Here is a 14,926-nt window from a genome sequence, read left to right on the forward strand (position 1 = left end):
TCAGATTTAAATTGCTTGGAAATTTTTGTTCATAAACATGATCTAGTCATTATCCAAACCTGTATTTATCAGAAGTGCTAGAAGATTACATTTTAAAACTTTAAATGTGGAAAAGCTCATAGTATTTGAGCTCCCATATCTGTAGCAACAGTTAATACTAGTGGCCATCACATAGAATCACATATTAGCTCAGAGTAGCAGGCTACATTTTTGAAAAATTATTTTTGTATCATTACCTTTTCCACAGTTTGTGTCATATATTCCATAAAAAGATGTGGACAACAGTTTTAGGGTAAAGTTGATTTATTGCTCACATTAATTTGCAAACCTGTTATTATAGACAATATGAGCAGTGTATATTTGTAGATTACCTCAAGCACACCATTGATATCTTACAAAGATTTTGTAGTCATACTTAGTGTACAAAGCTCAGATGAAAACATTTCACTGCTTATTTCATCTTAAATACATCACAGAGCTCCAAAGAATTATTTTTGCAAGTGAAATGTAAAAGTTGTGGTACTTCCTTCACTTTTCCTCCTTTAATTTTTTAAAATTTTAGTGACAAGTGTAAATCGGCCAGTGTCTACTAATATGCAAATGGTTGTAGTTATGCAGCACTGTCTTACTGAACATCATTTTTTATAGTTATTGATAGACTAAGAGACAAAACAGGAAAAATATGTAATTGTTATTCTACATTGGTTTTACCAATTCTTCCTACATATGTTTGAAAGGAGAAAGATTGTGATAGACTGTATAAACAATTAAAAAATGATGTTTTGTGTAATAAATTCTGGGAAGAATTGGGAAGAAATCTACTTTAGTTCTAGTGACAGAATTTTTGACAAAAATATTTTATTTCGTGTGCATTACACAACTGTAGATTATAAATTGTTGGTCAGTTTAAGATAGGAGTCAGGAAAAATAAGAAATTTTATGTGGTGTATGCAGTGTGGAAATTCAAGCACTGACAAAGTGAATATTGGGTATGAATGATCAGTTTGTAATGTAGGAGATATCCTTCCTTAAAAGTTAAGGGAAGAAAAATAGTAGAAAGGAAATGACACAATTTTAATGATGCCATCTCGGAGATACAAGTCATGTGTAATTTGTTGAGGAAGATAAATGCCTTTTGAGAAAGACAATTTTTGTGTTTTGCTTATATGTGTAACCTTTGGCAGTCTTCTTTTATTCATTACTTTACCATGACAGTTAAAAATCTGTGCTGTACTCCAACACAAACCCAGATTTTCTGCTTTTTGTGAGCAAGCACCTTAACCAATAGGCTGTGTGAGTGTACTTCCCAGCGTGACTAATGTAACTGCATTTACATTAATTTCATATCTGTCAATCCATTCATTTCACTTCAATGCATTTAATTTGATTCCCACTGCCCACTTCATGTGTTATCAGCTTCCACAACAGCTCTTGCATTCATGAGTATGAGCTTTGTCTGATACTTCTTGCATTCTATGTAAACCCTAAAATGAGAGAGTTCATGCTAATAGATAAAACATGGTATACATATAAAATATTCACATTCATTAAAAGTGTAAATCAGAATGAAACTGACAGAAACGTACAACATGTGAGAGTGTGTAAAGATAAAGTTGGAGACTATTGCATCCCGTGGAAAAAAGACAAATTTGAAGAAATAGCAGAGATACAACGATGAAAGTTAAATCACCTATGTTGCTAGATGAAAAACATACATAATGTTTAGGTGGTTAATGTAAAGTATGTATGAGCACTTTTTTCATAGAGGATTTCTTTAAAAAATGTATGCCCTCACTTGCTTATGTTTCTCTGCTGCTACATAAAGTAGATGCCAATGCAAAGAGCTGTTCCAAGAAAGCTTCCACTTGCTCATAGTTGAGGGAGCCATTGTGATGTTCATGTGGGTTCTGGTCACATCGGTCTTATAGGAAATGAGGCTGCCGATGCTGCTGCTGCTGCTGAGGCTGCAATCCTCCTGCCTTCGCCTTCTAGCTCTTCTGTTCCTTTGGGTGATCTCCATGTTGCCGTCTGTTGACAGGTGGTGTCACTTTGGCATCACCATTGGTCTTCTCACAGGTCCAAGCTCCAGGGAATTAAACCTCTCCCAGCGGCTTGGCTGACATCCTCTTGGCCCTCTTGCCACGAGATCATTTTAGCTAGGTTGCGTATTGGACATTGTCTTTTTAGCCATTTGTTAAGTGGTGATCCCCCACTGGTTTGTGCTCATTGTCGTCAACCTTTGACAGTTTTCCTTTTCCTGACTGAATACCTTTTTTTTAACTGCTTACGTTCTAGTGTAAATTTGCCATATGAGTTATCGGCTGTTTTAATGAATGATGCATGGGCTGTGTACCACGTTTTACTTTTATCCATTGTAGCAATAAGCGAAGGACATTTAATCTTTGGTTTGGGGACTTCCGCTGTCTCTAAGGTGTATTTTATGGGCCTTTCTTCAAGAGGAAGTCCTCGTTTTTAGCTGCCTTTCCTTCTGTCGATAGAGCTTAACATATAGTCGCTTTTAACTCCTTTTGCTCCTTGATGTTCTAAGGTTACGATGTGGGTGCTTATGACCTCAGTTGTTTTTGCACATTAAAACAAAACAAAACAAAACAAAAGGCAAAGGGCTGGTGATCAGTGTAGATTAAAGATGATTCTCCTTTACATCTTCTCCTATACCGTAGAGGAATTCTTGAATAGAAATTATTAGTCATTGTCCACCTCTGCAGCTGAGTGGTCAGCACAGCTGACTACCATGCTCAGCGCTCAGCTTCGATTCCTGGCTGGGCTCAGAGATATTATCCTCGTAGGGACTGGGTGTTGTGTTCTTGTCAGCATCATTGATACACAAGTCACTGAAGAGGTACCAAAGAAAAAGACTTGCACTAACAGCCCCGGGTAGTGTCTCCTAGCCAATAATGCCATATGATCATTTCATTCCATTAGTCGTTTACCCAGAAAAAAAACACCTGTAAGTGATCAGCAAGTAGTTCTTTCCACAGCATAACTTTCATCATGAATATGATCTATGGAACACATAAGTAACTCTGATGTATGCTTAAGGATTATCAGGCACCAATATATTCCAGATGCAGCTTCTGTGTTTTTGAAACATCATTACTTTGTGTGTTTCAACTATGAAGAAGCACCCACATCCTAAGAGGTATCTCAGAGTATGTCTTGTGACCAGTTAAATAATAGAAAGTGTACAGATAACAACTCACTATATAGTTGAGCTTTGGGAACAGCACACAGGCACTTACACAAGATTTAGAGCTTGTAGATTCACTTTTGGATAACATCATTCTTCAAATTGACCTCTCTCTCTCTCTCTCTCTCTCTCTCTCTCTCTCTCTCTCTCTCTCTCTCTCTCTCTCTGCAGCCTAACTAATCTTGTTTATGTTCCTGTCTTCTGCTCAAGGGTTCAGTTACATGGCAACTGGCTATCTTTTCTCTTTTCATTATTTATATATGAAGTAGGGATTAACTGAATCATATTGCAACTGCATGCAATGTATTTTGTTCTTTCTTTCTTTCCATTATCAGTAGTTTCTTAACAATTATAACTATGGCTACAATCAAACCTTACCATCCAACTGATTTTAAATTACAGAATACTTCTCCATGCTAATTCCCCTCTTTTTTTCCCTTCGTTTCCATCTCGTCTTTTACCTCTATTTCCTGGGCCTCATATCAGTTATCTGCTTCATTTGCATGTGTGTACACTCAATTTCTTTTCTCCCTGTGTTCCATTCTCTCCTACACCTCTTTTCTCATATTTATTTTTGTTATAGTCCCCTTTTGTCTTTTCTTCTACTATTTTCCTTTTCAGTTCTATTGAAGTATATGTATGGCTTATCATTTGCATTTACTTCTAACCCTGTTTGCATTTCACATATAACTCCGTCAGCTCAGTTTATCATTATAAGTAGTCAAAGTTTTATTCTGAAGTGGGTTGTCTGGCTCAGAATTGCTATCACTTCAAAGATCATTCCAGCAAAATATGGAGACCTGAGATTTGGCAGTGACCATAGTCATTTCCACCTTGTCTTTAAATAGGTTTATGCTTGTATCGTTAGTATCATTGTTACCTCCCCCCCCCTCAAAAAAAAAAAAAAAAAAAAAAGTTTTTGTTTATTCCCACCAACCTTTGGCCAGGCACTTGTCTTCCGTCTGTTATTGACTGTCTTGTAACTTGAATCAGTTTTTTCTTAAATAATTTTGTTCACTGTCTAGCATGTACATTACATCTTTCATTTTATTTTTATTGCTTTTTTTTTAGTTGGTATCCTAAGTGATTAATGATTTTTCGTAACTTTCCTACACTTGTAATCCTTTCTTTCTCATTTCCCATTTTGCCATTAGTGCTCTGTGACAAGATCTCAAGATACAAAAGTCTGAGATATGAGTGAGTGTTGTGCATTATTGTTTTTGATGCCCGGATTCTTGCTTTTCATGAGAATGACATTTATTTATTGGTTTGTAAAATATTGGAGCAGAAATATGAATAATGTTCCATTAACATCTGGGCATTATGATTTATGATATGCTATTATGATTTAATTAGAAACAGTGGAACAGGAAATGCCGTTAGAGAAACCATAAGATATGAATCCTCATAAATGCTAGTCTCTCAATTTTAAGACTCTCCGCTTCATGAGTTACTTATTACCTACATTGTAAATGTATACGAGTAGTTTCGTCTTGCCATGCATGCTTTGCATACTAAGAATAATTCTATACTTCCCAATGGGGATTCCATTCTATTTGTGTTACAGACAAGTTTGGTCAGTTAGTTGTCACTGAACAAAGTGTTGATGATGGCCAGTAATTAAGAGTCCTAAAAACAGTGGTAAGGAAGCTGGCATGCCTGATTTAGGTTTGTATTTGTGCAGGAGCATTAATGCTTGCAGTCTGAAAATGCAATGATTTGTTAATCTTTATATAGCATTATGCTTTGTATGAATAAAAAAGCTGTTAGCTAAAGTGTGTTCCGGTTATGTTGAATGATGTATAAGTAGAGAAAGAACCAGTAATATAACTACCAACAAGTCACTTCATTGCTTCTGTTTTAATATTCAATTTCTTTACTTCTGTTTATTAATATGAGAAAACTATTGAAATATTGTTTTTTTTTATTTTCAACTCATCCTTACTCTATAGGGTCTCACATTACAGATGAGGAAATAAAGATGTCAGAAGAAAAATTTGCAGAATCACTCCAACTTGCTCAAGTTGGAATGCACAATTTGTTAGAGAATGATGTAAGTACTATTTTAGTTTTGCAAGTAATTTATAAGTCCTTATTACTGATTAATATTGTGCTTTATAACTTATTCTTTGTCTGTTATTATTACTACTACTAAAAAATTAGAAACTTTTCTAACATTATTAAGCAATAATTAATTGTTAACTAAGTTACAGAAAAGTTATAACATACTGTTTGGATTTGGAGGTTCCTTCATTTTACTTTGTTACAAACTTAATACCGACAAATGAAAAGTAAAAAAATGAGAACATATATGACCCCAGGGGAAATATTGAAGTGCTTGAGTGAAGAAATATAAGATGACTCTAAGGGATTGACAGAGGATTTCCTGACTCCATTGATGATCCCATTGACAAAGAAACAGTGGATCAGAAAATGCAGTGAGCATGAAACTGTCAGCTTCATTTTTCATGCTGCCAAGATAATGTTATATTTTGTAAACAAAAGATTGCATACAGGCACTGATGGGTCAAAACATTATGACCATGTGGTTAATATTGTATTGGTCTACCTTTGGAACACAATGTAGGAATGACTCTGTGTGGCATGGATTCAGCAAGTCCTTGGTAAGTTGTGGAGATATGTGGCATAACATGTCTACACACACCTTGTGAAATTCTCATAAATATTGGCAGATGATTTGTGGGCATGGAGATGGTGCCCGAATAACATCCCAGAAGAGTTAATTGGGTCCATATGAGGCAAATTTGGTGGTCAAGACATCAACGTGAGTTCACTATCTTGCTCTTTAAACCATTGTAGCATGATTCTGACCTTGCAACATGAACATTATCCTGCTGGAAGATGCCATTACCATTGGGGAAGACATCATGCATGAAAAGATGCAAGTGGTCTGCAGTAATGTTAATGTAGTCCACAACTGTTGTGGTGCCCTCAATTATTACCATAGTCCTGTGGAAGAAGTGAATGTCCCATACATCATAATACTGCCCACCAACCTGCATTCATGACATGGTATGTGTTGTGAGCAGCTGTTCTCCCAGATGACTCCGTATCCAGACAAAGATGGTGAATCTGACCAAGTAACAGGTTTCCATTAACTTACAGTGATCCTCCCATGCCCACTGCAGTCATAATTGATGATGTCATTGGAAAAAGATGGGAATGCATAGGGATTGTACTGTGGGGTAGTTTTCCAGAGGCACGTGTCCTGCTTTATGGTGAGGGAGAGCCTTCAGCCTCCACGTTCTGTGACGAGACATGGGCTGCCAACATTTTGTCGCCTACATGTAGCTTTACAGTCCTCCATCCACTTTCTGTGGATGCTCACAACAGGAACAGTTGAGACTGAAAGGAGCTGAGAACAACAGGATACAATAAGGAAAGGGTGTAAGATTAGGTTGTTGTGTATTATGTACACTATTCAATATATATGATTGAGCACTGTTTATTAAGGGTCAAGGGTTAAAAATCACTGGTTGAAGAATAAGGTATTTGAGATATGCAGAGGATAAGGTTTTCGTAGCCAGGGATGGAAAGAGCTCAAAGAAATTTTAGAGGAAATCAAAGCTACCAAGAAATATTATGGAATGAAAATCAATATAAAAAATGAAAATAATGACAGTAGGAGCAGATGAAAGAGTAAAAATTAGGCTAATTGGAGATGAACTAGATTATATGCCAGATTTTAGAATTTTGTAAATACAATAGGAAGTATTTTTTGGGGGGGGGGGGGGGGGAGGTGGGAAGTGCAGCACAGGGAATAGTAATGGAAAAATCAGCAACCTTTAAGAAGAGGAGGATTTTCTGTAGCAGTGTGGAAATGGGATTAAAGCAAAAATTACTGAAGTGTCTGAAGTGTTTTACAGCCCTGTGCGGAAAGTTGGATCATGAGAAAAAAAGGTACCAAGTAGTTGAAGACTTGCGAAATGTAGTCATAGTAGACAACTGAAAAAATAAAATGGGGGAAACAAAGTGACAAACAGAGGTGTTGAGGAGAGTAGGAACAAAGAAGCAATTACTGGATGAAATTGAATGTATTAAAAGAAATTGGAAAAGTCACTTATGGAGAAAGTACGACAAAACTGTAAATACCATCACAGGGCATATAGAGAGGAGCAGAAGAGAAGGAAATGAAAGATGACTATATCCTAGGCAGTCTTTTATTGGACGTAAGTAAACAACCTGAAGGAAGAAGTGATTGACTGCAAAAGAACCTGAAGGAAGAAGTGATTGACTGCAAAAGCTGAGGTAACAAGAACCATCTCACAGAGCAGAGAACTAATGGTTATGACCAATGTAATGGCTGGTAAATAGCTTACACTGAACAAAAAGATGATCTGAGTTCCATACTGATGTACACACTGCCAGGACTTTCTGAATGTGTTAGCGGAAAGAGGAATTGACAGGAAGACTATGCGAAGGATGCCATTGTTGAGAGAAACATAGATTTTTCGTTTGCTGAAATATATGTTGAATGATAAAATGACACACATTTGGTTTTAAGTGCCTTTACTAAACAACAAATTATAACTTCATGCTGATTATATACATATCTCTTTAAATACAACAGCTAAATTTGTAATATTATTATTTTGTCTTTTTATTACATTTGATGTTAAAATTTATTTATATTAAAAATAAAACCTTTAGCTAATATAATTCAGAGCAGTGAAAGTAACTAGGTTATAATGTGATGTAGAATTATCCGGAACTTCAAGGGACATTGTCTGAGTATCATATTAAAAAATGAAGGTCATAGATTAAAATTGAAGTTTCTAAAAGGGGCAAATACAGTTGAATCAAGTTGTCAGCAACCAACTTTGTACAGTCTTGATTCAGCTGTATGGTCTCCAGTGTTTGGTTAACTATGATTGTCGTAGACACATACTTCATAATTGTGAGTTACATTAATGTCATACAGCATACAAAAAATCATTCCTTTTGGCTGTCTGTGTATTTGTGCTCTCTTGTAGTGATGATTGTTGAATTTTAGTTCACTGGATTTGTAGTTTATTTTTGAGTGTCATATGAGATACAGTAAGGTTAACAATGTTAAAACCGTTACAATTCCATGTATTTTTTATGTACGCAGTACTGCTACAGAAGATTGTGAGAACTTGCAATATGTGGAAGCTTGTAACAGAAATAATTATTGCAAGAAGTCATCTTTTGGAAAGATCAGAAAATTAGAGCTTAATTATAATAGTAATGTCTTTTTTCTTGAGGGCAGAGTTTTTAGTATTCAAAATAGTAAGGTGTAATCATGTGTTACTGCATGAACTAGGTACTGAATTTGATTAAGGAGAAAGTGTAACGTATAGTGTAGGAACTCAGTGTCCATAAAGGTAAGAATAAATGCTGCATATGTGAAATAGTTTGAGAAACAGTTCAATGAGAGTTTAACGCCACTTTTGTGCATCTGCTGTTCTGGAAGATAGTAACAAAGTTATGCTAGGTGACATGATGTTGAGAGGATTATTGCCTTAAGAAAAGACTGTATCTTTCATCACACAATTCTTTCATTGCCTTGAATGCCTTAACCAAATATGTGCAAGGGATGGGCCACAATTTTGTCAACAGAGCACACTGTTCTCTTCACACCTTTGTTGTAGCTTCTTCTCATCCCCTGAATCTCCTCAACCAAATATGTGCAAGGGATGGGCCACAATTTTGTCAACAGAGCACACTGTTCTCTTCACACCTTTGTTGTAGCTTCTTCTCATCCCCTGAATCTCCTCAACATGGTTGCTGCCCTTGAAGGATCTTTTATAACCACTCCCACAGCATGTGATTTATATCCCTGTCACCACCATCCACAGAAAACCTTGCACTACTTCTAAAGACTCCTGCTCCATCACCGGAAAGAACTATTATGTCAAAAGGAAAGCAATCTGCAATCTGCTTCATCTTTTCCTCATCCTTTTGTTTTTGCTCTTGTTTTTGCATTTTTTCACTTGTATTATTTTGTCATTCTCTCTCTCTCTCTCTCTCTCTCTCTCTCTCTCTTGTGTATCTCTCTCTCTCTAATTGCTTCTTCCCTCAGTTGCTTCTCTCCATGCCAGTTATCTCTGCTATATTTAACATACTAGCTGCGCTTTTTACCACTTCTAACTTTTCAAAATTACAAATCTTTGTTGCTGTTAGCATTTAATTGTTGGTATCACTCCTATTCTGGAGTATCACGAGAGGTGGAAGTTTCAGATGAATTTCCTATTTCGTTCTAAAGCAGAAGTTTCTTTCAAGTAGACCTTTGCCCTTACAACTGTAGTTTGATGTAAGATAAATTTTTTTCTGTGTGCACTAAAATTAGTGGAAACTGCAGTATCCAGAAAGAGTTGCCCTGAGGATGTTTAGACCAGAGCAGTAGCAACAGCTGATAAAGGTTGCAGAGAGATTGTGCACAAATATGCATTAGCTTGTGTGACTGGAAAGGTCAGGCCTGAAGAGCCATCTAACAAAGTGGAATGCAAGTGTTAAAGCTCAATATCAACATGTGAGCGAGTTCAAACAGGGTAGAAGAACTTATCTCAGATAAGTGTGTGTACCACACCATATAATTTTGACTGGTACACGAGACACTGCTATGGCAACAGGTGAATACAACAGAGTTGTATGCAGCAATGAACTGGTACTGGACCATGTAATGTAACTACTGCTCAGGCTGACTGTATCTTTGTTCACACAACCACAACAGACCATGCATCTGTATTGATGGTTTTTCATTGTCTGATACAGCACAAATTGGAGCACATGTATCTTTGCATTTTGTAAGTTTCCATTGTTTAGAAACCTCAATCTTTTCAGATTATACTAGACACATGAATGCCAGTACTGACATGCTGAATGGCAAAGCAAACATAATGATTTCTGACCTGTTGTGTTTTAAACATCCTGCAATGATGGACAAAGAAGTGTTTGCTGCTACTGTGCTGACTGCAGTATGGCAGCCTTAATTGTTGAGTGGCTTAGCAGACAAACACACATTGTTTGAAGTGAAGTGCCATTGATACAACATGTTATAGTGATTCCTGTATATTGAATACATATGAATCAGTGCTGTTTTTGGAGGCTTTGAATTGCACCATGCTGCCTCCCTTCACTCATTTCTACAAACTGTATTTTATCATGACCATGTAAGGTATGTGTGGTGGGAAATTTTCAAGCCTCATTTGAAGAGCAGTTGGCACCACTGCTTCACTTGTATCTACAACTTTGCTTGACATGTCACCCATTCAACACAGCTAGCATATGGTTGACAAATAACCAGAACCTGTGATTGCAGCATGCAAGAATATAAGGCACAGGTTTTGTCCAGTTCTTTAACCCTAATCATTTGTGTTTTGTTATGTTCCTAATCAAAATTCGTTTCAATCACATATGTCATTCCTGGTGTTGCAGTTTTGAGAAACACTGGTGTATTTGATAGTCTATATTTCATTTAAGATAGTACCACCACTACAACTTATTTATTTTTCTTCAAAGTACAGGATGTATTTCAGATTTTGTGTCTATTTTCAGTAGTCTTTTACATATAAAGTGAAAGACACTGTATGTTTACAGGTTCAAAAAAAATAATGAAGGCTTTGTCAATGCTGAAGTAAAAAGTAAAAACTGAATCACCCTACTTGATTTACATCACTATACTGAAACATACTGGTAAAGATCCTAAAACAGAAAGTGAAGGGAGTACACAGACAACGTAACTGTAGCAACTTTACTGCATACATGGGTGTACACAAATCTACTCATCAAACAATGAAAAATCCAGGATAAAATGATGACACTGTTATGAAGGGTATAGATTGCTACTCACCATATAGTGGAGATGCTGAGTTGCAGACAGGTACTACTAAAGAACTGCTAAATAAGTAAGCTTACAGCCAAAAGGCCTTCTGAATTAGAAAACATACATACACATTCATGCAAATGCAATTCACATACACATAACCACTGTCTCATGTCACCGTCAGTGGTAATGTCTGTGTGAATTGTGTTTGCATGAATGTGTGTATATTTTCTAATTCAGAAGAAGACCTTTTGGCTGAAAGCTTACTTGTTAAATAGTCCTTTTGCTGTGCCTATCTGCAACTCAGCATCTCCACTATATGGTGAGTAGCAATCTATCATTTTCATAATATTGTCATTAAAATCTACAGAAGGCTGTTGAAATACTACTGTTCTGTTACGAGTATGCTTCAATACCTAACTTAATTTCTGCAGATCATTTGTGGGTGATGTAACTCAGTGAAATAATGTCCTTTACATTTAAACATGAGCTGTGATTTCTTTTTTGCAATATCAGAACTTTTTTGCAGCATAGGTTCTACTGAATAACAAAGTCAACTCACTAAAGTGTAATTTTAGCTATTTATTACAACACTCAAGTTGTGACAGGACAAGCACATAGTGGACATCACAAAAATGGATGCAACGCTGACTACTCATGTCTTCAACGACATGTTTAAATAACATTATAACAGAACAATACACAGGATACATAATTAGAAATATAACTTTTGTGAATTTACAGTTAATGATTTTTAAGTTTGTGTAAATCAAGCACATATTAATTAATAACAGTACAAGCCCCATCACTTCTGCTAATGCCTTCATCAGTTGTATACATATAGTATGTAAAATTATACAGAATTACTTTTACTGATAAAGACTTGCGATAATTGTAGGAATGTAGGTAATTTACTTCAAAATAATAACAGTAATTCATAGTACTCACACTTTTCACTGAATAGATGCTTTTTACAGTGGAAACATTACAAAGTTCATTATTGTTGATGTTGATGTTGTTACAAAGACCATGTGATATCATCATTGATTAATTTTGTAATTATATTGACTGCTCATTTTGAATGCACTTAAACATGACTTGTTAACCACGTTACTGAAAGTACTGTAACAGATGTATTGACAAATAATGTTGAAAGTTGTTTTCAGGTAATGTTGTGTCACGACATATTCTCAGATTCATGCGGTATCTAAGTCCTATAGCAAGAACAAACACAATTTATGGAACATAGTACTTTATAGAGCAACACGTAAGATACAGCAAAGTGCAGGTTGGGCATAGCACTGAACTTATTGACTGGACAACAGTAATACAGGTTACAAAATAGGCTGAGCACTCGTTTGCGATTGCTTAAATAATCCTGTTTCTTTAGTAGCTCACCAGAGTGCACCAGGGGGCTGACTCAGGTGGCCTCTATAAGTTGGTCTGTGAACTGTAGGGATGTGCGATCTCTGAAATCATGCGTATCATGAGTGACGATACATCATGATGTATTCATAACCCACCCCCTCCAGAAGATTGCACACAAGACTTATATGAGAGACTGCCGAGCCGTGCATAGAGCAGAAATGGGATATTTGTTACAAAACTCCATATTTCAGAAGTCTCTGGATGTGTGGCAAAATAGTGATAATAAGTAACCTATTAATATATCTATTTGTTTTAATATATAAAATTTTTGTAAATACCTCCCATATGTCTGCCTTTCATTAGATAATCTTGCTAGATAATCTTGCGAACAGCTCCGAAACTCAAGTACGTGAAGTTTCACCATCTTGTGTCCCATTTCTCACACACGACTTCAGTCAGGCAGTTCCACCTTAACCCATCAGGTAGTCTAAGATATTATCAATTGTCATCATTGCCAAGTGTCTAATCAGAGCACAGCTAAGGTTAATAAAGAAAAAAGTTTGACAAACAATCAATGTTTATCTACATCTACATCTACATATATACTCCGCTAGCCACCAAGCGGTGTGTGGCGGAGGGCACAATTTGCATCAAAGTCATATTCCCCCCCCCCCCCCCTCCCCCCTCTATTCCACTCACGGATCACGTGAGGGGAAAACGACTGTCTGAATGCCTCAGTACGAGCTCTTATTTCCCTTATCTTTGAGTGATGATCATTACACGATTTGAAAGTTGGTGGTAATAATATATGCTCTACATCCTTGGTGAAAATTTGATTTCGGAATTTAGTGAGCAGCCCCTTCGTTTAGCGCGTCGTCTATCTGCAAGTGTGTCCCACTTCAAACTTCCTATGAGGTTTGTAACACTCTCGCGATGGCTAAATGTACCAGTCACGAATCTTGCCGCTCCTCTTTGGACCTTCTCAATCTCTTGAATCAGACCCAACTGGTAAGGTTCCCATAAAGATAAACAATACTCTAAGACTGGACGAACTAACGTATTGTAAGCTATTTCCTTTGTTGAAGGACTGCATCGCTTCAGGATTCTACCAATACGCCGCAATCTAGAGTTTGCCTTACCTGTTACTTGTTTAATCTGATCATTCCATTTGAGATCGTTTCAAATAGTCACACCCAGGTACTTGACTGATGTTACTGCTTCCAAAGACTGATCATTTATTTTGTACTCATACATTAATGGGGATTTTTGCCTTGTTATACGCAGTAGGTTACACTTACTAATGTTGAGAGATAACTGCCAGTCATTACACCACGCATTTATTTTCTGCAAATCCTCATTTATTTGTTCACAACTTTCATGTGATACTACTTTCCTGTAGACTACAGCATCATCGGCAAACAGTCTAAGGATACTATCATTAATTCTTTATGAGTCAGATATAGTGGACTTCTGGTGGCACACAGCCACATGAATTAAAATAGAAAATTATTATTCATTTGGAAAAACTGTACATGGCATGCGAATGTGTGTGTGCGTGTATCAGTGATACAATATAATATTTTCTGTCAGTCAGATGTTTAGGCAAATAAGTAACAAGATCTGTGCATTTTTTTATATCAGTGTGCCAAATTGGATTCAAGTAATCTGTATCTATACTCTGTGAACCATTGTGAAGTGTATGGCAAAGGGTACATTCCACCGTATGAGTATTAGGGTTTTTTACCATCCCATTCACATATGAGTGTGGGGAAAATGGTTGTTTAAATTCCTCCTTGTGTGCTGTAATTAATCATATCTTGTCCTCACAGTCCCAACAGGAGTGATATATAGAGGGTTGTGGTATGTTTCTAGAGTCACGATTTAAAGCCAGTTCTTGAAGCTTCATAAGTAGGCTTTCCCGAGTTAGTTGACATCTATCTTCAAGAGTCTGCCAGTTCACTTTCTTCAGTATCTCTACAACTCTCTCCCACAGTCCAAACAAATCTGTGACCATTCATGCTGCTCTTCTCTGTGCATGTTCAATATCCTCTGTTCGTCCTATTTGAAATGGGTCTCATATGCTTGAGGAGTATTCTAGAATGGGTCACATGAGTGATTTGTAAGCAGTCTTCTCTGTAGGGTGATTGCACTTCCTCAGCTTTCTACCAATAAATCAAAGTGTACCACCTGCTTTATCTGTGACTGAAGCTATGTGAGCAATTCATTTCATATCGCTACAAAGTGTTACACCCAGGTATTTGTAGGAGTTGGCTGATTCCAACTGTTACTCATTGATATCATAGTTTCAGGATACTATATTTTTTTGTTTTGTGAAGTGCACAATTTTGCATTTCCGAACATTTAAATCAAATTGCCAATTTTTGCACCATGTTTAAATCTTACCAAGATCTGACTGAATATTTATGCAGCTTCTTTCAGATAGGGCTTCATTGTAGATAAGTGCATTGTCTGCAGAAAGTTTTAGGTGACTATTAATACTGTGTGCAAGGTCATTAACATACAATGTGAACAGCAAGGTTCCC

The 14,926-nt window shown here is 36.5% G+C and overlaps 1 protein-coding gene across 7 annotated transcripts in view; it reads left to right on the plus strand.

Moving 5' to 3' along the window:
* The window catches only part of LOC124621853 (endophilin-A), a 723,134-nt gene that overhangs the window by 625,866 nt on the left and 82,342 nt on the right, over positions 1–14,926 (plus strand). For 6 of the 7 annotated variants that reach the window (XM_047147301.1, XM_047147304.1, XM_047147306.1 and 3 more), the window contains one exon: positions 5,161–5,261. In XM_047147301.1, the coding sequence (XP_047003257.1) occupies positions 5,161–5,261 (101 nt within the window). The remainder of the gene's footprint in view (positions 1–5,160; positions 5,262–14,926) is intronic. The other variant, XM_047147303.1, reaches the window with a different exon arrangement.

This window comes from Schistocerca americana, chromosome 7, assembly GCF_021461395.2.
Source record: "Schistocerca americana isolate TAMUIC-IGC-003095 chromosome 7, iqSchAmer2.1, whole genome shotgun sequence".
NCBI lineage: Eukaryota > Metazoa > Arthropoda > Insecta > Orthoptera > Acrididae > Schistocerca > Schistocerca americana.